Raw genomic sequence first — 23,088 nt, forward strand, 5'->3', positions numbered from 1 at the left:
GATAGAATCCAGCCCTCATTTTGATTAAAAATTTGATTATGTTAATAATTTAGTCAAAGACCTCTCAGCTGAATCTAATGCAATCAAAGGGGATCACACCCAGAGGAACAGACCAGTTTACAAACATAATCCTTCTTTTTGGAATTTATAAATATTATCAAACTGCTACAAAATTCAGCCAAAATTAGAAAGAAAAACTCAAATGCTAGTAAGACACCCTGGAATAAAATCATGGGCTAAATAATTTCATTCTATGTGTGATACATAAATAAGTAGATAAATAAGTACATGTAGCAGAAATCTTTTGAAAAAGCATGGCTGTGGGATATGTGGACTCATAGAGTATAGTTCACCATTTTTAAAAACAAATCTGTAATTAAGTTATTGATAAGGGAAGCATGGGAAATCAGCATGAACCTATCAGAAACTCTAGAGTTTAGTGAGCTTTTTCCACTCTGTAGAGCTGTACAGCAGGGTGGGAACCTTAGTTTTCTCATCTTTATTTCTCTTAAACCAGTGAAGCCTGTGTTACATGGAAGTTACTCAGAATAAATATGTAGAATGATGCATGGAAGGATGGATGGATGGATGGATGGATGGATAGATGATCGATGGATGGACAGGTGGGTTTTCTCAATTCCTTGAGTAGCACAGAAATGGTTTTCCTAGATGACAACTCCGTACCAGTATCACATAAGAGATGCTGATTTAATTTTCAGACAAAGGACATACTTTTTCACAGATAGAATGATCAAAACAAAGGATTGCGAAGTTTCACAGTGAACAGCGTGTGCATCTCTTGGTTACTCAGAGCCTACCTAGTCCTGGAAGGTGAGAAGTGTGGTTGGATACGTAGGAACAAGACAGGCTCTGGTGCCATCCTTTCCCTTTATCCTCCTCTCCCACTGCTTTCTTTAAAAGTGGAGGCGTAGGAAGTCGAAGTCCCTAACCCCTTGTGTTTCTATGGGTGCTCGAGGTCATGGGAGTTAGTTTTTTTTGACAAGGTCAAGGGATTCATACTTTGGATAGATTTCCTTTATTACAGAAGAATGCGGATGGTTCCAACATCTAAGTAGTAAAAACAATAGGACCAGTCATTAACTGCAAGCAAATTAATAATAGTAGTTGGCAATTGTGCCGAGCTCTCACAGCTTACCAGACACTTTCACACATGATCTCTTTCAATGTTCAGAAGACCCCAGTGCTGTAAGTTTATCACCTCAGCAGACAGGCCTTCCCTGCCCACCTCGCTAAAGCATCTCTCTTGGGCATCTCGTTTGTTCCTTGCCAGCAATCATCACAATGATAACTAAGTATATTTTTGTTTATTGTCTGTGAGGGAGAGGGAGAATTATATCTGTTTTGTTCATTGCTGTATATGCAGAGCCTAGTTCAGGGTCTGACTTTTAAAAGGTACTCAATAAATATTTGTTGATGAAAAACAACCAAAGCCAATAAGTAGTTAGGATTTGAGACTAGATTTTTAGATGCACATATGGTAATCTTTCCATCATCTCAAAGAACTTCTCATCAGGATTCATTAGTAATCTGTGGGATGTATTTTAAGGGATGACAGTCTCCCTAAACACAAAAAAATATCTCCCCCCATCTGCTGTTTCAAAGCTCCTGGCCAAGGGAAACGGATGTGGCTCAAGCGATTGGGCTCCAGTCTACCATATAGGAGATCCAGGGATCGATTCCTGGGGCCTCCTGGTGAAGGCAAGCTGACCCAAGCAGAGAGCTGGCCCACACAGAGTGCTGGCCGGTGTGGAGAGCTGGTGCAGCAAGATGATTCAACGAAAAGAGACACAGAGCAGAGACAATAAGAGACACAGCAGACCAGGGAGCTGAGGTGGTACAAGAGATTGAGCACCTCTCTCCCATTCCAAAAGGTCCCAGGATCAGTTCCCATTGCTGCTTAAAGAGAAGACAAGCAGACACAGAAGAACTCACAGTGAATGGACACAAAGCACAGACAGCAAGCACAAAGCAACGGGGGGGGGGGGGGGGGGATTTTATAAATAAATAAATCTTAAAAAAAAACAAAAACCAAACCAAAACAAAAGAGTAGTGGTTTTATTGTAAACCCCAATTTTCCAGATGAAAACTTAAAATCACACAGGTGACACAAGACAGGTGGGGTGTTTGTTAAAAAAAAAAGGTGGGGGTTTAGACCAGGCAGTCTGCCCTGAGAAGGCACCCATTTCACCATGACATCATTTGTGCCTTCCCTTGGATTTGTTTCTATAACATTCTAGTTGACTTGGAAGATGCTATATACCTGCTTTGAAATCACTGATGGGCAGATTTGGCAATCCCTGCCTCTTAGTTTTGGCTTATTTTGCAGTGATATCCTCCATTTAACTGAAATACACCTTGACAAGTAACCGAACAAACCCAGGCAGCTTGAGAAGCAGGGTTTGGGGTCATTGCAGGTGAGGAGGAGGAGATGTTTGAAGGGAAATCAGAGCACGGGATGAACTTTTCTTCAACCATAAGTGGATCCTGTGAACTATATGCTATAGGTATATCGTTTTCCCAGGAGTTCTTCTCAAAGGGGCAGGGACCTTCTAGAGAAAGAGAGGCTCTCCTTGGGAAGGAGTCCATTTGTTTTGGAAACAGAAAAAAACCCTGAAATTGTTTATAAGTCCTCGAGGTTTGCTTTGTCACCGCAGCACATCACTGCTTCTTGATTCCACATAATGTATAGTAGGAAAGCTCTGTAATTATTAAAAGCGACTTAAATATCAACATTTTTGCCTCCCGTCTTTCATTCCTGAATTGATCACCTCTGTTTAACTCTCCCTAGTATTTAAATAGCTAATCCTAGTGCTGGCTGCCAAGTTAACAATGTGTACATTTCTAAGTGCCTTTACAGCGACCTTCACAACCCTATTTATTTGGCATTTTCTTCTGTATTCCCTTCTGTGAACTGACTTGGCCCTTGCTAATAATTAAAAGCATTCACTGAAGTACGCACAAAGTCAGTGTATAAGAATTTCTGTGAATAGCATGTCTTGTGACATGAGCTTGTCCCCCAAAGTATAAAACCAACTGAGAAAAGGTACTTTTTAAAACTGGTTCTGGTTGCTACTTAGGTATATGAAAGCACGTGTGTCTTCATTCATTCAGCACATGGTTATTGAGCTTCTGCTACAGGCTTGATCCTTTTCTTGTCAGTGGGACACAAAAACCTCTGCCTTCACAGAGACTACGGAGGAGAAGTCAGATAATAAAACAGTAAAATACATAACACATAGATGGGAAAAATAGAGACAAGTCAGGATGGTAGAGTAGGGGTTGTGCTCTAAAATGGGTGCTCAGAGAAAATAGGTTCATCAAAGACCTGCATGAGGCAAGGGACTGAGTCACGAACACACAGCAGATGTCTCAGGTGGAGGGCTGCCCAGGGAGTTCTAGAAAGAGCAGGGAGGCTGGCGTGGTAGGGACCAGTGAGCCAGGAGAGGGGAGTGGGAAATGAGACCTGAAAGCGATCGGCTGCCTGGTTTTATAGGGCCTCGCAGTTCATTTGCAAGGACTTGACTTTCTCTTGGTGCGAGGTAGAAAACCTTTGAAAGATTTTGAGCTCGCAGGTGGCGTGATCAGACTTGCGATTTCCAAGGAGGGTCATCTGGCTGTGGGGCTGAGAACAGCCTGGAGTGACCGAGATAAACCAAATGACAGGAGATAGCAGAGGCTTGGACCAGGGTGGTAGCAACGGGGCTGGTGGGGCCAGGCTGGGTTGTGGATGTATTCTTAGAAGTTGAGCCAATGAACTTGCTGACATGCTGGGATGGGGTGTAAGAGGAAGATAGAGGAGTTTTAAAGTTTTCAGTAAGTGCACACGTGTGCATGTGTTTATAATGCTTAACATCATCCCAAAACATTTTATTTAAATGTTTGTTTATTTTTGTCCCACCCCCAAAGGGAGGGACCTTCTCAGGCTTGTTCATTGTTGTGTACCCCCTCCTGTTTCTCTCTCAAAATGGAGAAAGTGTTTATTGTGGGTATGGGGTTATGGAAAAATTGTAAAGAACTCCGTTATTTTCTGATTTCCGTAATTTTGGCACTGAGGCTGTATTAAGTTTTTAAACAAGCTTTACTTGATTACAGAAAACTGATATAAAAATTTAAAATTGCTTTTCAGAAAGACCGTCATTAGAAAGTGAAAGCTTCTTTACAAAGACCGAATGATGTGATTCTGAGAGCCACCATCGATGTGAGTCAGTGACTCCAGATCGTGGACAATGAAAGAGGCTCATGTGAAGTGGAGGGTCGGTGACCAGGACAGAAGAGCTTTTATTAAAATTGTCCGACAAGGACACCAGCCAGGGATGCTTCTCAACCAACCAGCCGAGGCCTTGTCTGTGACTGAGTCAAGTCAACATCTATCGATTGGTTGCTCTCTGGACCCAATTCAAAAGAAGGTTTTTTTAGAGATGATAGCCCTCCTGTAACCAGAGCATACTTAACAAATTTACCTGAGTTCAAGTTTAGGGAATATTATTATGTAAGTTTGTATCTCGAATTTGGTTCTTTGTCAAAGCATTGGAAGCAGTCGGCTTGTAATTAAGAATACAGGTGTAGATGTAGCTAATCTTGAATTTATTCATACTATGCAAATAAATACACAGTCTTCCCAAAGCTGTGAAAAGTGCAGGCTTTTTGTTTTTGACGGCTCATCTGGAAGCAAAACAAGACTGACCTGAGCTCATTTGGAGGTGAGAGTTGAAATGGGCTGTTAGGAAGCTATGTATGGCTTTTATATATCCTTTTAATATGAATGTTTATCTGTCACTGCAGAAGTACTAACATGTCTGATCACAGGGTGGTATGTGGTGTTTTGTAATATACAGTATAAGCACTGGATCATCTTTCTAAGAATTCTGTATTCTGAAACACATCTGGCCCCAAGGGGACTGCAAAAGGGGTTGTGCCAAGCTGTGTTAGCCTGTTCGGTGCCGAGGGTGCTGGCTTCACCCCTCTCTTAAGAAACAAGGGTGGTGGCTGCTTTCTCATCTTGGTGAAGGCGGCAGGATTTCTTTTCTAAGTGCTCGGAGTTTCCGAGAGCAGGGTCTGCATCTGACACGCCTGTCCAGCTCCAGGTGGGGGTGCCATACATTGCGGCAATAAACTTCTGCCTGGTTCCCTCTCAGACAGATAGGGTACAACCTTGGGAAAAGGTGGCAGAAAGCTGGGTGTAACTGGGCTCCCTGCCTGGCATCTTTTGGTGAAGGTACTGGGATGTGGAAGGATATCTCCTGGTGAGTGGCCACATGGGAGACTTCAAGTCACATCGAAGCCATGCCCAATGCATTCAATGAAAATAGAACCCTCTGTGGACTTGACATGGCAGGATCAGAGCAGTGAAGAAGCTGCCCACTCAGATCGTCTTGAGTTGGGAGCCCGGCTCCACCACATTTAGACTGTGCCATCTTGGGCAACCCAGTCCCTCCCAGCTCCCACCCATATTACCCAGCTTGGCTCATAGTAAGCCTACTACACCATTTTCATCCTAACTTTTTTTTTTTTAGGAAAAGTATCTGGTCTGTGATTCTGGGAGACTCCCAACCCTGGGAATTCCACAACTGCTCTCCTTCACATCTATCTGTTGTTCTTATCTCCCCATGCCTGCTCCCCAAATCCTTAACAACCACTTAGATATCGAAGCACAGGTTATGGTCCTAAAAAATGCAGGAGAATCTGGAAGCGTCACAGCTGCTTAGTCTTCAGGGCCAGGCAGGTGAGGGATGGAACCTGTCCTGCGCAGACTCCCTGATGTACAACACTTGCAACGCCCAGGGAGGGGCCCTCACGCAGCAGAGCCCATTTTGGGCCACAGCTGCTGGACCTTTCTGGGGGGCCCCTGGAACCTCACAGGAAGGGCCTGTGAAAATGGGAAGGCAACCACGTGGCTTTCCTGCTCCCTCCCTCCCCAATTTATCACTGTCCGATTTGAACACTGAGGCACAACGTGGGCATCTTTGCGGAGCCGGTGGAGCAGGCAGCTGGGATTAGGTGTTTTGGATGCTGGGTGTGTGTTGGGAGGTGGTTTAAATGGTCCAGGAACTTGAGGCTGTTCCCGAAAACACCAGCATTTTTAGGAGGATCTATTCTCTAAAATCCACAAGTGCTACAAGAAAGGCTGTCATTGGCCAGGCACCCAGGCCACCCAAAGGTTGGAGTAGGGGTGGGGACGGGAAGGACAAACCCCGCCCAGGCCCCAAGGGGATGGAGTTGGCACCAAGGACTTCTGGTCAGCTCCAGGGACAGCGGGCTGGGCACTTCAGAGGGTGCAGCAGCCAAGCGGCGCTCTCCAGCAGCTCCAGCACCTTCCAGGCCCTGCGACCAAAGAATCCTGGGTCGGGATTTGGGACCCAGGAGGACGACAGACGCGGACTCGAGGAGAAGCAGGAGCGGTGCTGGAAGAATCCAGAGAGCTTAAGCCAGAGGGCAGGGGCGCAGCGCCTGGGCGGGTTCCGCTCCGCGCCTCCAGCACACCGCCGGCGCGACCAGCCAAACTGCCCGGCCAGGGCGAGCCGAGTCGGGGTCTCCTCCTGGCTGGGGCGCAGCGGCCCCGAGCCCCTAGTCCCGCGCCACCAGGCCCCTCAGCAGCGGCAGAAAAGGTTCTCCTTTCCGGCGAAGCGCAGGGACCTGCGGCCATGGCCGAGACCGCGGAGCCGGAGGGGAGGGCCCCGACGCCCCCGGGGCCGCCCGAGGGCCCGGCGCTTGAGGAGGGGCGCCCCGGCGAGCCCCGCGCGGCTGGCCCGCACACGGAGGGGGAGGCGGCGGGCGAGGGCGCCGCGGAGGCCCCGAGGGGCGACGGGGAGGGCGCAGCCGCGACGGCCGCGGTGATGCAGGAAGGAGACGCCGGGCGGCACCCGGGGGGCGCGGGGGAGCCAGCGCGGGGCGCGGACGGGGCTCCCGCGGCCGAGGAGCCGGGAACGAGGGACGCGGAGGGCGAGGGCCGGGCGGAGGAGGGCGCCCCGGGCGGCACGCAGGTGGGCGCCGAGGGCCCCCAGGGAGGGCAGGAGGAGAGCCCGGGGAGCGGCGCGCAGGGCGAGGCGCAGGAGGAGGTGCGGGGGGAGCTCCAGCCAGGGGTGCAGGGGGAGGAGCAGCCGGAGGTGCAGGGGGAGGCCCATTCGGGGGTGCAGCGGGGGGCCCGGGAGTCCTCGGCCGCCGAGGCGGAGGAGGAGGTGGAGCGCGAGCCGGAGCTGTGCGGGAGCAGCGCCCCCGGGGAGCCCGAGCGGAGCGTGGCCGCCGAGGGCCCGGCGGGGGACAGCGTGGCCGCCGAGGACCTGGCGGGAGGGGCCCACGGGGCCGAGGGCGAGCCCCGGGACGGAGAGGACCGCAGTCCCCCGCCCCAGGCCGAGGCGACTGAGGCCGCGGTGGCAGCCGAGACCGGAGAGCACATCCCCGGGGAGCGCGCGGGCGAGGCGCGGGGCGCGGGGGTGGGCGCCACGGCGGAGGCCGAGGGCCAGGGAGACGCGTCTCGGGAGGCGACGCCCGGGGGCGCAAGGGCGGAAGCCGGCGAGCGCGGGGACCGGGGTGGCCCCGACGAGGAGGTGCAGGAGGAGGAGGAGGCGGAGCGGGGCGAGGGGGGCCCCGCGGCGCCCAGCGAGGCAGCGGCAGCCGGCGCCCAGGCGGAGCGCCCCGACGCCAGCCCCGACCCGCAGGCGGCGGCCGAGCCAGCGCCCGAGCTCAGCAACCACCTGGCCCCGGAGGGCGGCGGCGAGCGCGGGGCCCAGCAGGCGCGCGGCGACGGCGGCGGGGAGGACGGCGAGGCGCCCGAGGAGGGGGCTCCCGGGCAGGAGCACGACATCACCCTCTTCGTCAAGGTAAGCCCCACTGGGCCAGCTCTGAGCGCGGGGACCTAGCGGTTCCCACTTGCCGCCGCGCCTTTCCAACTGCGGTGGCGGCCGGGGTTTCCTGGGGAAGGGGCTGGGAGCGGTTTGGGAAGAACTTCAAATTTTGGGAGAAAAGGGACAGTCGGGTGGGGGTGTGATGGGAAGCGCCGATGCAGGACCAGTCCCCCCGTCCTTTGTCTCGAAACTCCTAACTGGTCTTTTTAGTCAGGGGGTCATGACACAAGTAATTAAAAAAAAATTAACCCGGCAAGTCCCTCTCAAGGGCGGCCAAAGCAACGTGCCCCATTGCCTTGCAAGGAGTTTCTGCTAAAGGAGGCTCTAATACTTGTGGGGGAAAAAATATGAATATGGGGAAAAAAATATGAAAATATGAAATAGGTTGTAATGTGAGAGTGTTTTCAGCTCCAGAAAGGTAGGGGTCACCCAGTTTTGTGGAATCCAAAAGGGACTTTTGGGAAGAAAATGGACCCTAATTAAATAGCATACCACTTCCTGAACATTTAATCATTTATTTTGGAAGAATAGCAGATGCTGGTGATCTGTGTTTTCTGTCATGTTTTTAACCTTATTTCAAATGGGAAGAGAAATTCGATAAAGGAAGTTCTGAACTACAAGAGACATTTTTACAAGGCCTCTAAAATACAGGGACAAAGTCCAGGGGAAAAAAAAGCCATGCGCAAAGACCTACAGTAAGCACCAGGAAAACCAAAGATAATCTGAAGATAATAAGGTCAAGAATGTGCATTACATGTTGAATCATAATCCTTCTGAAATACTTTCAGAAGCTAGTGGCAGCCTAATCCCCATTGGCTGAAAGATAAACGAATTCTAATAAGAGCAGAAGAAATATTCCAAAAGCGCGTAGTTTCAGCATCACCCAAACAATAAGGATTGTTTGGGTGGCAAAGGGGTAAGGGATCGGAGAAGGAGCAGAGGGACTTTTTTCTTCACTAGTGAGAAGGTGCTGTTGCTAGCACTTGCTTTTGCAGTGATAGTTTTGGCCGCCCCGTGACGTTTTAATATGTTGTATTGGGACACACCCTGAGGGTACGACCCCTGGGGAGGTCACTGGGTGCCTGAATGGCACAGGGCTGGGGAGGGGTGGTGCAGGGGAGTTGCAGCCCAGTGTTGCTGCACGCCCCAAATCTGCACCTCTGCCCACCTTGGTTTAAGTTGCTCTGGTCACATGGCTATGCAGTTCCAGCAAAAGAGCTCTTATTACAACTTTGAAATAATTGTCATAACTTCCCAACTCGTCTCCTTGTTTCCATGCTTGACCTTCTCCCATCTAGCCCCTTTGTAATAGCTGGCAAAAGGACATCTGGGCATTCTGTTTCTCCAGGCAAATCCATACTCCGTAGCCAGGCCCAAGGCTCTTGGTGACACTGTCCTTGCCCACCTCCCTCTTTGGCCTTACCTGGGCGCCCCTACCCTCTACCACCCAAGGTGCCACTTTGCCAGTCCTGCCCATTACCAGCTCTTCCTTGGGAGAACCGCAGTCTCCTGTGCTGAATCCTCTGCCTGAGTCACGTTTCTGCCCCTTCCCACCTCTCCCTGCCCTGGCCTGGTTATGTGCTCCTTATCCTTCAAGACTCAGCGTGAGCACCACCTCCTCTGGGGAGACTTTTCTGCTCCCCCATCTGGGTTGGGGGTGCTGCTCTTGCCGCTTCATTTTCACACACGGCTGCTCTCTGCCGGCTTTGTCCTTTCCAGGCCACCCTGTGAAATTCGGCCACTGTGTCTTTGCGGGGAGCACAGGTGAACGCTCCAATTGGTGGCTGACTCCGTGAGAACATGTAGTGTCATTAAGAGCCCATGGTTTAGAGCTGGGGGGTCTGGGATGGAATGCCGGCTCTGCTCCTTTCTTGTGGTGTGACCTGGGACACGATTTGAAACCTTTCTGTGCCTTTGTTGTCTCATCAGCTGGTAATAGTACCTGCCACAAAAGGTCGTTGTGGGAGCTTCCAGAACTAGATTCTGTAAAGCACTGAGAACAGTGCCCGGTTTCAAATGAGCAGGCTGGGAGCTTGATAAATCTGCTCAGCAGTCACAAACTTTAAGTGATTTTTGCAAAGGGACTATTTCTGTTTTTTTTTTTTTTTAAATTATTTTCAGTCAGATCCCTCAAGGTACCCAGTTACCTCCATTCCCTGGGGATAAGAATGTTATGCAAAGTAAAAATAACTTGTTTTCTGAGCTAGTGCCCAGAGGTAGTTTGGGTCGATACAGGCCGGGGGCATATCAAGAGCTGCTTTTCCAAGAGGTTTTCTTCTGATGCCTGGGTATGCAGTTGCTGCTGTCTTATTTTCCATTAAAGTAACAGGTCTCCAAACAGTCAGATTACAATCCTTACAAGCAAGGATGGCTCGATGCCCCCTCTGAGGGTCCTTCTCTAGGTAGGACTGTGATGGCATCTTAGTTTCTTCTTAGCTTCTAGCCATTCTCTTTAAAAACAAAATCCAAGAGTCCAGAGGGGGAAAAAAAAAAACAGGTAAAACCCTTTTAGATTGTTACGTCTTTGTTTGTAATACTTAATTTAAAATCCTTAAATTGGTTCAGAAGAAAATCTCTTTGCTAGATTAAGCTTTTTCTAGGTTTCTTCTTGGGATTCCATTTCATTGGGAATCTGTATTTCATAGTGGCTATCCAGCCACCTGTGTTTTGTAATTGTGTTGAAGCAAGTAAGAAGTGGGGTTCTCTGCCATAACTGGAGCATTGAATCCACAGTGCCATTTTTTTGAAGGTGGGTACCACAGTGTTCTTTCAAACATTCTCCTGAGCCATCATGTGCGATCCCGCCAAAAAATACTTTAAAATGAATTAGCGTGAACTTTTACCTTTAACATACATACCAACTGTTAAAATAAATATGTTACAAATACACCAGAAAGTAACGGCTTACTACCTAGCAATGTGTAGTAATAGTTGACTCAAATCTGGATCTATGTTCAGCCATATGATTATTCCTATTCCCCATTTTTGTGAGAATTATCATTTTACTAATTTTTCATTTTATTTTATTTTATATGTATGAAAGGGTGTATTCTTGGAAGAGTCAGGAACATACACAACAGGCTAAAGAAGTATTAATTAGTTGTCATTAAATTATAGGATAGCCCCGTAATATATTTATTTATTTCTCCCCCCCCCCCGTTTGTCTGTTCTCTGTGTCCATTTCCTGTGTGTTCTTATTTGTCCGCTTCTGTTGTTGTCAGCGGCATGGGAATCTGTGTTTCTTTTTGTTGCATCATCTTGCTGCATCTGCTCTCCGTGTGCACGGCGCCATTCCTGGGCAAGCTGCACTTTCTTTTGCGCTGGGCAGCTCTCCTTACAGGGTGTACTCCTTGTGTGTGGGGCTCCCCTACGGGGGCGACACCCCTGCATGGCAGCGCACTCCTTGAGCGCATCAGCACTGCGCATGGGCCAGCTCCACACGGGTCAAGGAGGCCCGGGGTTTGAACCGCAGACCTCCCATGTGGTAGACGGACGCCCTAACCACTGGGCCAAGTCCGCCGCCCCTGTAATATATTTAATAACAGAGATTCTTTTCTTCTTCACTCATAACAACAAATGGTAGCAATGTAATAACGAAATAACAGAAAACAACCAAAAAAATAATACCAACAAAGAGTAAAGGAAGGGCTTCATTAGCTGTCAGGATTTTGTCACCAAGGAAGTCTCACTTATACATTTGGTTCTCAAATCCAGCACGTATACTTTGCGATAGGGTCTAGGAGTGGGGCAGTCATGGATACAGATTAAAATAATCCTTGGCTGGGTCTAAGAATTTCATGAATTATGTTTTAGACGCCACATATTTAACTGTTGACATGTAGCTCAAACACTTGCATTTGCAGTCGCATTTGGGTTCTCTAAGAGAAGTGAAACTAAGGTATGATGGAACAAAATAAAACTCAAAAAGGATAAGGCCCTTGAATAAGCACGGCCACCCTGAAATACAAATTAAAGAAAAAAATCAGCCTGCCCAGTCTTTGCCAGACCGTAGAGCCAGAGAAGAACGTGGCCCTGGTAGACCAGCAGGCTTCAGTTCTCTATGCTGGAGTTGTCTCCATAGACTGGAAAAAGAGATGTTATTTCATAACCATATGTGGACTATATGTTCTGAAGGGAAATGAACTAGATATACTTCTGTCATTTTAACTCTCCCTTGAAATAGAATTTGTAATTTGTAATTTGTTTTCTGATTGTCTCATTGAACCACAGGGTTATTTGGGATGGAAAATGAGGTAGAATATCATGTTTTGCTAACCTCTGCATATACCCTGGGGTAGCGATTCTTCTGGCTGCACTGAGTGAGATTCACATCTTTTTTTTTTTTTAAACTCTTCCTGTATTTTTTTTTTCCCTTTAAGATTTATTTTTCTCTCTTCCCTTCCTCCCACCCTGCTGTTTTTGCTGTCTGTGTTGTCTTCTCTTTACATTTTCTATCCTCTAGGACCCACCAGGATTTGATCCTGGGACCTCTGATATGGAGAGAGGTTCTCTGTGAATTATGCCACCTCATTTTTGGTTTCTGCTGCACTTCACCTTGACTTTCCCCTTGTCTGTCTTTTGATGCTTCATCATCTTGCTGCGTGACTCACTTGCGTGGGCTCTGGCTCACCACGCAGGCACTCGTGTGGGCACTGACTTGCCGTGCGGGCACACTTTCTCTCTTCTTCTTTTTCACCAGGAGGCCCCAGGGATGGAACCTGGGTCCTCCCATATGGTAGGCAGAAGCTCTATCACTTGAGCCACATCCGCTTCCCAAGATTCACATCTTGATTGGCTCTGGTACAGCAGTGGGCTCACTCAGTAAGTGCTCTCTGGTGACTGGCTGGGGGATGGATGATGGTTCAAGTGACTTCACTACTAAGAAGCAGAACCTAGTTGCAAGCCCCATTCCCTGTTGTCCCAGTCCCCCCACTTTAGCCTTCAGAGGGACAGAGGCACCCTTCTGTATGGAGACCTCTTGACAATAAGGCTTCAGGCCCTCCAGGGCCCTGCACTGTGTATCTGAGTTACACCTCTGGCCCCTGCCTGGGTGTGTGCCCTGGACTCACTGGAGCAGTCGTGCTCCTCTACCTTCCGCACAGCAGGTCTGCTTTATGCCCTCAGTTTCCCATGGCCAGCTCTTCTCCATTGGGCCAGCTCAGATATTCTGCCTCCTCGAGGACACCTTCAGAAACTCCACACAGGGTCCTTTCAGTATGTAAATTTACTCTTTCATTTCAGATGCCTGGAAACAAAGAACCTAGAATTTGAAGGCATGCATAAAATCCAAGTCTCTGGTCCATTCTTTATGTTCAGGTGGATCAAAGAGCTATAGGTTAACTCAGTGCGTATGGATTTATCACCAATCGTGTGTTGGACACCATGCTAGAGTCTGGGGACACAGTGGCAAGCGAGATCCCTGCCCTGGCAGAGCTTACCATATAGCACGGCCCCCAGATACTGAGCAATGCAGTATAGCAAGTGTAAGAAAGAACTCTGCTGGGCCGGAAGAGACCATGTAAGGCTTGCTTTCCTTTATTCTCTCTACACCTAATTAACACTGGTGGGAATGGAGAGAGGTGCAAGGGTGAATAGGAGGCTATAGGAACATGTAGTATTAGGAGGACGGGCAGGCACAGTGGTAGCCACTAAATCATTATCCATTTAATTATATTTTAGGAGACACAACCATTTTCCCTTTTGATCCACAGAGAGTGGGATCCTCTGACGATCCTTGAATTCTTCAAGATTTTCTAAAATACGCTGGATTTGTTCTAGCCACTGTCTGAGCTACTCTCCCATTCTGCAAATGCAGGTCTTTTTTGACAGTCAGAGAACTGGATATTTGAATCTCCTAAATCCTTCCCTTTACAGCATGAATTTTTTCTGCTCTTTTTCTGCTCTTTTTCTGAGTGCTGACTCATCAGCTGGACCCTGTATCTGGGCATTGTTGGGGCCGATATTTTCTCACCACCCTGTTTTCTGGCAGCACATTCTCCTCCCCATATGGAGAGAGTGTCCAAATCTCCCTTCAGCTGGAGTTCATGCTTGCATTAAAAATCCATTTCCTTCTCCTTCAAGTGGCATTTTAATTTGGAGGTGTTGGTGCTTAGGAACAAAATTTATTTCACTTAATGGTACTCTGAAATTTTCCAGGGCTAGAATAAAAGAAATTTTTTTAAATTTTCCTTGCTTTTACATATGGGACCATTTTCTCTGTGAAGCTGCCAAGTTTGAGCTCTCAGGTTAGTGTATGAGTAATTAATTTGGTCCATTTTTAGTGCTTGTTGTAAATAATACTTGTCCTAGCTGGTGCTACACTGTGGTATTAAATGTAGATGAGAATGTCATTAGGAGTGCATTTGGTTGCAAGATAAGATTACTTAATAAGTGCCTTTAAACAGCAAGTTTACTTTTATTATACAACAAGAAACCCAGACATAGGTGGATTCGGCAACTTACCCAAGTGGTCAGGGCACAGACAGCCTCTCTCTGCTCTGTCTCCCCTTGCAGTTGAAAGATGGCTGTCCTGGCCTCAAGCCTCAAATCCTCACTAGCAACACCTCAAGCAGGAGGTAAGGGAAGATCCAGGGGCCTTCTTCTCTTTTATCAGGGATAGTCTTCTAATATCAAAGATCATTTGGAAACACTCTGGAAGCTTCCAAGGTGGTAGCTCTATTGAGATACACAGGTGTTGATCCATATTTATTCAGTCTGCAAGGGATAATTCTATCTTATACTTGCATGCAAGAAAACCTCAGATTTGAAACTCCCCAATTACAGATTTTTACTAGGTTTATGAACTCTGTCTCCCAACTTACGGCTTCTCTTCCTTTCTGTTCATGGTCACTTACATGAAGGTTGAGGTTTTTTTGATATAGGGAGAAGAAATAGCTGCTTTTCAGGTTGGTACACCACCAAGTAGTGGCACAAGTGGGGCTTTAAAGCAAATGTTTATTTATCATCCTTCCTGCTTGGGTACAACTGTAATTAAGACTCTAGCCTGGAGCCTTCAGCCTAAAGAATGATCCAGAAGAAAACAATTTGCAATACAGTGTGAGGAGTGGGGTGGAGGGGGCAGAGTGGAGAAGGGGTCTGGCATGTTGGGCAACGACTGCTGTAAAGAGATTTAGACCCTAGACCTTTCAGAGCAAAAATTGTAAGGTGCACAAGAATGGATAAATATACGCCAGCCTTGTAAAAGTATGGCTGCTTTCTCAGGTGGATGGAATTGGAAGGCCAGTTTATACTTACATACTTTGAAGAATATGAATTTTATGTCCCATAAATTCTTTTCACTTATGCCTCATGGGTTATAGATTGCATTTACAGACACTGGCTTTTTGTCAGTCCACAGTAATTTAACAACTATTAAAGTACTGTGATATGCTAAAAAAAAAGTTTTCCCTTTCTATGACAGAAGACTAGAGTAATGGATGTAGTTAAAGACCAAAATGGGAGAGAGGAAGACAAACTACCACAATTATAGCACACAACAAAGAGGAACTTGAGCTGTGACCTTGGCCATTCCATATACTCCTGTGCTGGTCTGAGTCCTTTGTGGAGCCTAGAAAATACTGTTCTAAAAGGGAACCCATTCCTGTGCCTGTGAACCCATCGTAGATGGGTCCTTTTCATTAGATTCAATTAAGGGACCTTCCTTTTGATTAGATCACTTCAGTCTGGAATGATCCAGGGTGGGTCTTAATCCTCTTAGTGGAGTCCTTTATAAACAGAGGGCCAAAAGCTGCAGACACAGAAAGAAGGCTGCAGAGGCAGAAATAAGCCTCCAGAAGCTGAAGAGAGCTGAAGCTGGGAGAGAAAAAAGCCACAGATAGAACAGCTGGAAGCAGAACCAGCAACCTGGAGGTGAGGGGAGAGATGAGCCGGTGCCGCCATTATGCCCTGCCATGTGTCTAATGGCCACAGCTGAGCCAGGGAGAAAGTGAGTCTGGAGGAGAGGGCTGAGACTAGCAGAGCTGCTATTGTGCCTTGTTATGGGGCAGGAGTCTGGGATCTCTAGCAGTGGTGTTTGGGAAGAGAGCTTCATCTAATGCCTTGATGTGGACATTTTTCCCAACCTCAGAACTGTAAGCTTTCAGTGTAATAAATCCCATTGTAAATCCAACCCATTTCTCAGATACTGCATTGGAAGCCCTTAGGAAATGAAAACAACTCCTTTCATAGTCCTTTCTCTGTCATCTCTAAACAGCAGCATGCATCTTTGTGAAGGAAGAGCAGTACACTGCTGGTTAAGTAGACACAAGTCCCCGGCCCCCCTTTTTGTTGCCGTGTGTATGGGTTCAGAGCCATCCTGGAGAGTTCTCTTTCATGAATTTGGTGGATCCTGCCTTCCAGACATTGGGACTGTCCACTGAAGTGGATGGCAGCTGCTAGGAAAGGAGAAAAGTGGAACCTACTCTGCCAAAGTTTTTTTTTTTTTTGTAAATAATCTTTAAACCTTCTTGGGGACTTAGGATGCCCCTGGCAAGGAGAAGAACCTCAGTTCACACTCTAGAACCTTCCTGGAAGTGCCTCTCCCACCTCCAGCCATAGTGGGTTGCTGAGAAGGGAGCAGAGCAGGGAGGTTATTGTTCTCCTCCATGGATGGGGCTTGCAAGGGGTTCTGATAGAACCCTTGGGACAACGGCCACACTCCATTCCTGTGATGGTTAGGCTAATGTGTCACTTAGGCCAGGTAATGGTGCCTAGCATTGTTTGGTCAAGCAAACACTGGGCTACTTGTAATACAAGGGCATTTCATGGACTTTAATCATCAGTGAGTTGATAGCATAGGTGGCTGGTCACATCTACAATCAACTGAGGAGACTGCCCTCAGCAGTGAGTGATGTCTCATCCAATCAGTTGAAGGCCTTAGAAGAGAAGTGCTTTTAGCATTCTGGGAGAGAATTTCCAGCTCTACTTCAGACAGCCAGCATCTCCTGGAAACTCATCAAGGGCCTTCATTGGACCCCCCCTGGTTTGCAGCCTGCCCTATGGAACTTGGACTTGTGCATCCCCACAGATGTGTGAGAAAATTCTATAAAATTTCGTACTATTTACGTATATCTCCTGTCCATTCTGTTTCCCTAGAGAACCCTGACTAATACAGTGCCCAAACCCTTGACATGTCACAGCTGTCTTCCTGTGCTTTGAAGGGTGCACAGAATACAGGCACTGTTTTCTGCTGATTCAGGGACACCAGGCTTTCTCCCTAAGGAGATAAATCAGCACTTTTTTTGGGGCCTTTGGTATCAGGGACCTGGTGGAGGTGAGTTCAAAGAACCTTGGGGAGACTTAATCTTTTCCCCAAAGAGTGTTCCCTTTGTTTCAACTCCAGCCTCAATGTCTTCAACGCTGTTCCCATAAATGGTCAGCGGGGATGCAGGCTTGGATCACACTCAATGGCTTCTTTGTGTCATTCAACACTCCAAGTAGAGAATTCAATGCTTAAAAAATAAACTCAGAGGGATTAACAAATCAGATATGGAGGGGGCCATTTTTTGTTAACTGCCATGTAGCTAACATATCACGATTCATTGAGTCATAAATTGCAGTGATCAAGCAAGATTGCTTTATTGAAATAAACGTATATGAAATATCTAGAATGGGCAAATTTGAGACAGAAAGTAGATTAGAGGTTACCAGAGATTGGGGATGGCTGGAGAGAATGGAGAGTTTTGCTTAATGGGTATAGAATTTCTCTTTGAGGCTGGTGGAAAATTTTAGAAATAAATAGTGGTGATGGTTGCATACCATTGTGAATGTAATTAATACCATTGATTTGTACACCTAAAAATGGTTAAAATAGCAAACCTTATCCTTCCAGATATTGCAATTTGTTATAGTAAACACTGCAGATGTGTTGGTCTATCCATCACCAAATATAAAAAGAACAGCTTCATAGCTTTTATTTATTTTTTTAAGATTTATTTATTTTTATTTATTTCTCTCCCCTTCCCACCCCCCTCTTGTCTGCTCTCTGCATCCTTCGCTGTGTGTTCTTCTTTGTCCGCTTGCATTGTTGTCAGCGGCACTGGGAATCTGTGTCTCTCTTTGTTGCATCATCTTGCTTTGTCAGCTCTCCATGTGTGCGGTGCCACTCTAGGGCAGGTTGCGCTTTATTTGTGTGGGGCGGCTCTCCTTGAGGGGCTCACTCCTTGTGCATGGGGCTCCCCTATGTGGGGGACACCCCTGCATGGCACGGCACTCCTTGCGCGTATCAGCACTGCACATGGGCCAGCTCACCACACGGGTCAGGAGGCCCTGGGTTTGAACCCTGGACCTCCCATGTGGTAGGTGGAGTCTCTATCAGTTGAGCCAAATCCGCTTCCCCCCCATTGCTTTTAGACACTGCTAAAGTTTTCTTGAACCAGTTCAAGTTAATAAAGCACTAATCTATGAATAAATGGTCGAGCACTTCTGCACCCCCTGGAACCATAGTGTGGCAGATTAAAGACAGCCCCAAATTCTTTAGTACCATGGAGAAGAGAATCTGGGTTGGCCTTTGTGACTCACTGGTAACCAATAGAATTTGGTAACAGTGATGTTGTGTGGTTTCCATTATAAAAAAGTTGTGTGACTTCTGCCCTTTTGATTACCCTGAGGACACCAGGCAGGGGGGTGGCTAGCTTTGGGTGCTTCATATGACAGTCTTGGCTGAGCCCAACCTCCAGCCTTTCCTGCCAAAAGACACTAGATGTGTGAGTGAAACTGTCTTGGACCCCCCCAAGCAGCCCACACACTAGCTGAATACCACCGTGTTAGTCAACTAAAGGGGTGCTGATGCAAAGTACCAGAAATCTGTTGGCTCTTACCAAAGTCAGCTGCCATGTGTTGAAGCAAGATGGTGGGCAATCTCTGCCTGGTCTCTCCTTTCTTTCCCTTAAGGCTCTGTGGGCCCCAACTTCTTCCAATTTCAGCTATAGGCTTGCATAGGGCTCTTTTCTTTCTGGGCTTTCTTGGCTGCTCAGATCCTCTGTTCTCCTGCAAACTATCAGGTGATGGCTCATCTCTCTTCCCAGGGCTCTAGCTGTTGGAGCCTTCTCCTCTCTGTCATATGGCAGGACCGAAATGACCCAGTTCTCTCCTCTTCCTTGCCTATGGAGCTCTTGCTCTTCCTGTGTGAGTGCTCTTTTGTATCAGCCCACTGAGGGGGTGGGGACTTAACCTTAGTCACGCCTTACTGATGGGTCAAATCAAAGCCCTAATCTTTTATCAAGTCAACTTTAAAACCTTTGAATTTAATACATTGAAAAGGTATCACACCCAGAGGAATAGACCAGTTTACAGACATGATTTCTCTCTTGTTGGGAGATTCATAAAAATATCAAACGGTCACAACAAACCACCGACTGAACTTCATCAATGCCACAAGAAACAGAAGTGTCACCCGTCGAGCCCCACCCAAATTCTTGACTGACAGGATCATGAGATATAACAAAAAGAGATGTTTTAGGCTGCTGGATCTGGGGTAATTTGTTACATGCTATGGATAATTGGGACACGTGGCTTGTGTCTCTTCTAAGTTGGTGAAAAGACCTGGCCAAAATAACTAGTTAAAATGGTATAGGTGAATGGCCAATTCTTCAGCTTGATGCCTACATTTTTTTCTCTTTCCTGTCCCTAAAGGGACTGCCGTATGCTCAGATATTCATGAATGTAAACCACCAGCTATATAAAAACAGACTACATTATTAAGCAGGCTTTCTAGAACAAGATGTTCCTTTGTTGTAATAATTCCTTGTGAGAATTTTACAAGGAAATAAGCTTTTCATCTCCATGTAAAAGCTTCAGTTGGTAACGGGCCATATTATTAAATAAGGATTAAAAATAGCCCTGGAGTTTTTTTCGGCATAATTCATATATTAGGATAAATAGCAAGTGCCATTTTGTTTGCTCATGTACTTTTTATGAATTGCCCCACCCACCCTGTTAATGAACCCTAACGTAACTAAACCTTTTGCCAGAATTAAAGTGAAGAGAAATTCGGTTCAGTGACTAAGCTATGTAGATCAAGGGTAGTCAACTATTTAATCCATCTAATAATACATTAATTGTTACAGCCATTGAAAAAATGAACACTCTACATGCTTGGGACTATATTTAGGATTAATAGGCTTTTTGAAAAGTTCACATCTATGATTCAAAGTTTTAAGATCTAAAATATATTTTTTAGGATCTGGGTGTAATGGTGAATGAAATAATTTCCAAGTTCTAAAGATATCAATGACCCAGAAATATGTTTCATGGTGGAACATAATTGCCTTTACAGCCTGGGGTGAGAAAGATGGTACCATGATAGGATGAACACAGCCTACCAGCCCACAGAGGGGAAGCAACCCAAATCACTGGGTGTACAAACAAGGCCAGTCAGGAACTGCCTTAAATAAATCAGGCAGACTGATTTATTTAAAAAAATACATTTCCTTTTGTAAAATAGACTTTGCACTTATGAAATATTTGTTGCTTTACAGTCTTATGAGAAGCATGATGCATAATATTTGTCATTGGATAAGCAAATATAATCTGTGTTAGTTTCCTAGGAATGCTATAACAAATGATCACAAACCAGGTGAATTAAAACATCAGAAATGTATTCTCTCACATTTCTGGAGCCTGGTAGTCTCTGGTTCCTTCCGGAAGCGCTGAGAGAGAATCACTTCCATGCCTCTCTCCCAGCTTCTGAGGGCAGGCCTGCTGGCAACGCTTGGCATTCCTTGTGTGGCTGATACATGCCTTGGTTTGCGAGGCTGCTGTGACAAATACCGCGCAATGGGTTGGCTCACGATTTTGGAGACTAGAAGTTCAAAATCAAGGTGTCAGCAAAGCCATGCTTTCTCCCTCAGTCTGTAGCGTGCTGGCGCTGGCTTGTTGCAGTCCTGGGGTCCCTGGGCTTGCGTCTTTGCCTCCTGTCACGTGGCCAGCTCCCTCTCTTTGTGTCTGCTCTTGGGTTTCCGCTTGACTTGCTTGGCTTCCTCTGGTTGCCTGCTTCCATATTTCTTCTGCTAATAAAGGCCTCCGGTCATATGGGTTCAGACCCACCGTGACTGAGTGGGTCCACACCTAACTACGGCTAACATCGTCAGAACTCCTGTTTGTAAGTGGTTCCCACCCTCAGGAATGCGGACGAAGCTCAAGAAAGGGCACACTGAATTATGATTCAATCTACCACAGTGCGCTCCTCCAGCCTCAGCCTCTGCCGTCACGTGGCCCCTCCCCGTGGGTCTTTATCTCTCTGCGTCTTCACGTGGCCTTCCTGTAAGGACACCGGTCATTGGATTGGGGTCCACCCTCATCCAGTGTGACCTCATCGGAACGAATTACATCTGCAAAGATCCTATCTCCAAATCAAGGCTCATTCTGAGGCTCTGGGGTGGACATGAACTTTTGGTAGACGCTATTCAGATAATATTATTAATAAACAATACCGACAAAAGTATTAAAATGCGGGCATGCTACAATGAGATACCATCTTACTCCCATAAGATTGGCAGCCATGAAAAAAACAGTAGAATACAAATGCTGGAGAGGATGTGAAGAAAGGGGAACACTCATCCATTGCTGGTGGGAATGCAGAAGGATCCAACCATTCTGGAGGACAGTTTGGCAGTTTCTCAAAAAATTATCCATAGATTTGCCATATGACCCAGCAATACCACTGCTGGGTATATACCCATCAGATCTGAAAACAAGGACACAAACCGATATATGTACACCAATGTTCATAGCAGCATTGTTCACCATCGCCAAAAGTTGGAATCAATCCAAAAGTCCATCAACAGATGAGTGGATCAATAAAATGTGGTATATACACACAATGGAATACTACTCAGCTGTAAGAACCAATACACTACAATCGCACGTGATAACATGGATGAACCTTGAGAATCTTATGTTAAGTGAAGCAACCCAGGCATTGAAGGACAAATACTATATGACCTCAATGATATGAAATAAGTTAACTGCCTCAGAAAAAAAAAAAAAAAAAATAAAATAAAATGCGGGCATGATGGTCTTGCCCTATATTCCTCATAAGTATGGCTAGACAGAGGACCCATCAGCCTGTCTCATATTCGGCAAGGAGCCTGACTTCGGCTCCTGGTTTTGCTGGTTTTCGCTATCCTTGCACCATGGGAGGGCAGGAGAAGGAAGGCAAGAGACAGATAACTGATTGGTCAACTGAGTTCTTTCCAGCCCTGTTAGCAGAAAGGCTTAAGAATCTAAGAAGTCTCACCTGATGTTCTCCACATGCTTGGTAGCCATGGTGATGCTTCAGCTGGAAGCACGGGCCTTTCAAGTGCAAGCACTGCCCTTCCTACTGAGCTCCCAGTAAACTGAATGATCTCCCCTTGGCAATGACTGATGCTATAGTGGGTGGTAATTCCAGGAGCCTGGCAGGACCTGGTTGGGCTTTCTGCTTCCTTCCCCTCATCTCTTTCCTCCTCTTCTCAGCTGCAGGGAGGCCTCCTCCCCTGCCCTGCCCCAGACCATGCTAATCCTGCACCTGCTGAGGATAGGGGAAGAAGCCCAGAGAGGATCTGGCTTTGCTGGCATGAGCTGTAGAGGAAGACGAGGAAGAAGGATGCTAAGATGAGGACAGTGTAGGCAGAGGGAGAGGGAGAAAGATGAGACCTAAGCAGAGGGTCTTAAGACCATGATGCCCTAGACTCATTTCCTCCAGTCTCCTGATTTATAAACAGGAATCCCAGAATTTGAGTTGGGACGCCAAATTCTGACAGCTGCATGTCACACTCTCTCCAAAGGAAGAAACTTTCCTCCTGTTCATGATTCCCATGTGCAGAAGTGAACTTGCTGCCCCTGGAAATTGAGAACTCCAATAAGAACTTGGATGGATCTGGAGTGGGGCTCTCTGCCGCATTTCTTTTGGTTTTACCTCGTGTTCTCCCTGTTATCCTCTTAGCTCATTTGGGTGAACTCTGTGTTGTTGATTGGACAGAAGTTTTATGATTGGCTGAACATTTCTATAAAAAGCTGTTTCTTTGGCTCTTGGCAACGAAGAGACCCCTCCATTGTGTCATTGTTTCCATGGGGAAATCAGTCAATATGAGAATTCAACTCACAGCATCTTTCCCAGGAATGCAGGCTGCTTATTAAGAGGGTGCTTCCCCTAAAGGGTATCAGTGGGTGGTATTTCAGTAGCAGAATTGTTTTTTATCTGTGTGGCAATTTGAGATTATTTTATGAATCCCAGTACGAAAAAGAT

The 23,088-nt window shown here is 46.8% G+C and overlaps 1 protein-coding gene across 1 annotated transcript in view; it reads left to right on the forward strand.

Annotated features, from left to right (window-relative positions):
• The first annotated feature begins 6,277 nt into the window (after positions 1-6,277).
• CLIC6 (chloride intracellular channel 6) overlaps positions 6,278-23,088 on the forward strand; it is a 44,498-nt gene continuing 27,687 nt past the window's right edge. The window contains exon 1 of the mRNA XM_023583484.3: positions 6,278-7,838. Within this exon, the coding sequence (XP_023439252.1) occupies positions 6,663-7,838 (1,176 nt within the window). The 5' untranslated portion in view covers positions 6,278-6,662. The remainder of the gene's footprint in view (positions 7,839-23,088) is intronic.

This window comes from Dasypus novemcinctus, chromosome 4 (genome assembly GCF_030445035.2).
Source record: "Dasypus novemcinctus isolate mDasNov1 chromosome 4, mDasNov1.1.hap2, whole genome shotgun sequence".
In the NCBI taxonomy this organism is placed as follows: domain Eukaryota; kingdom Metazoa; phylum Chordata; class Mammalia; order Cingulata; family Dasypodidae; genus Dasypus; species Dasypus novemcinctus.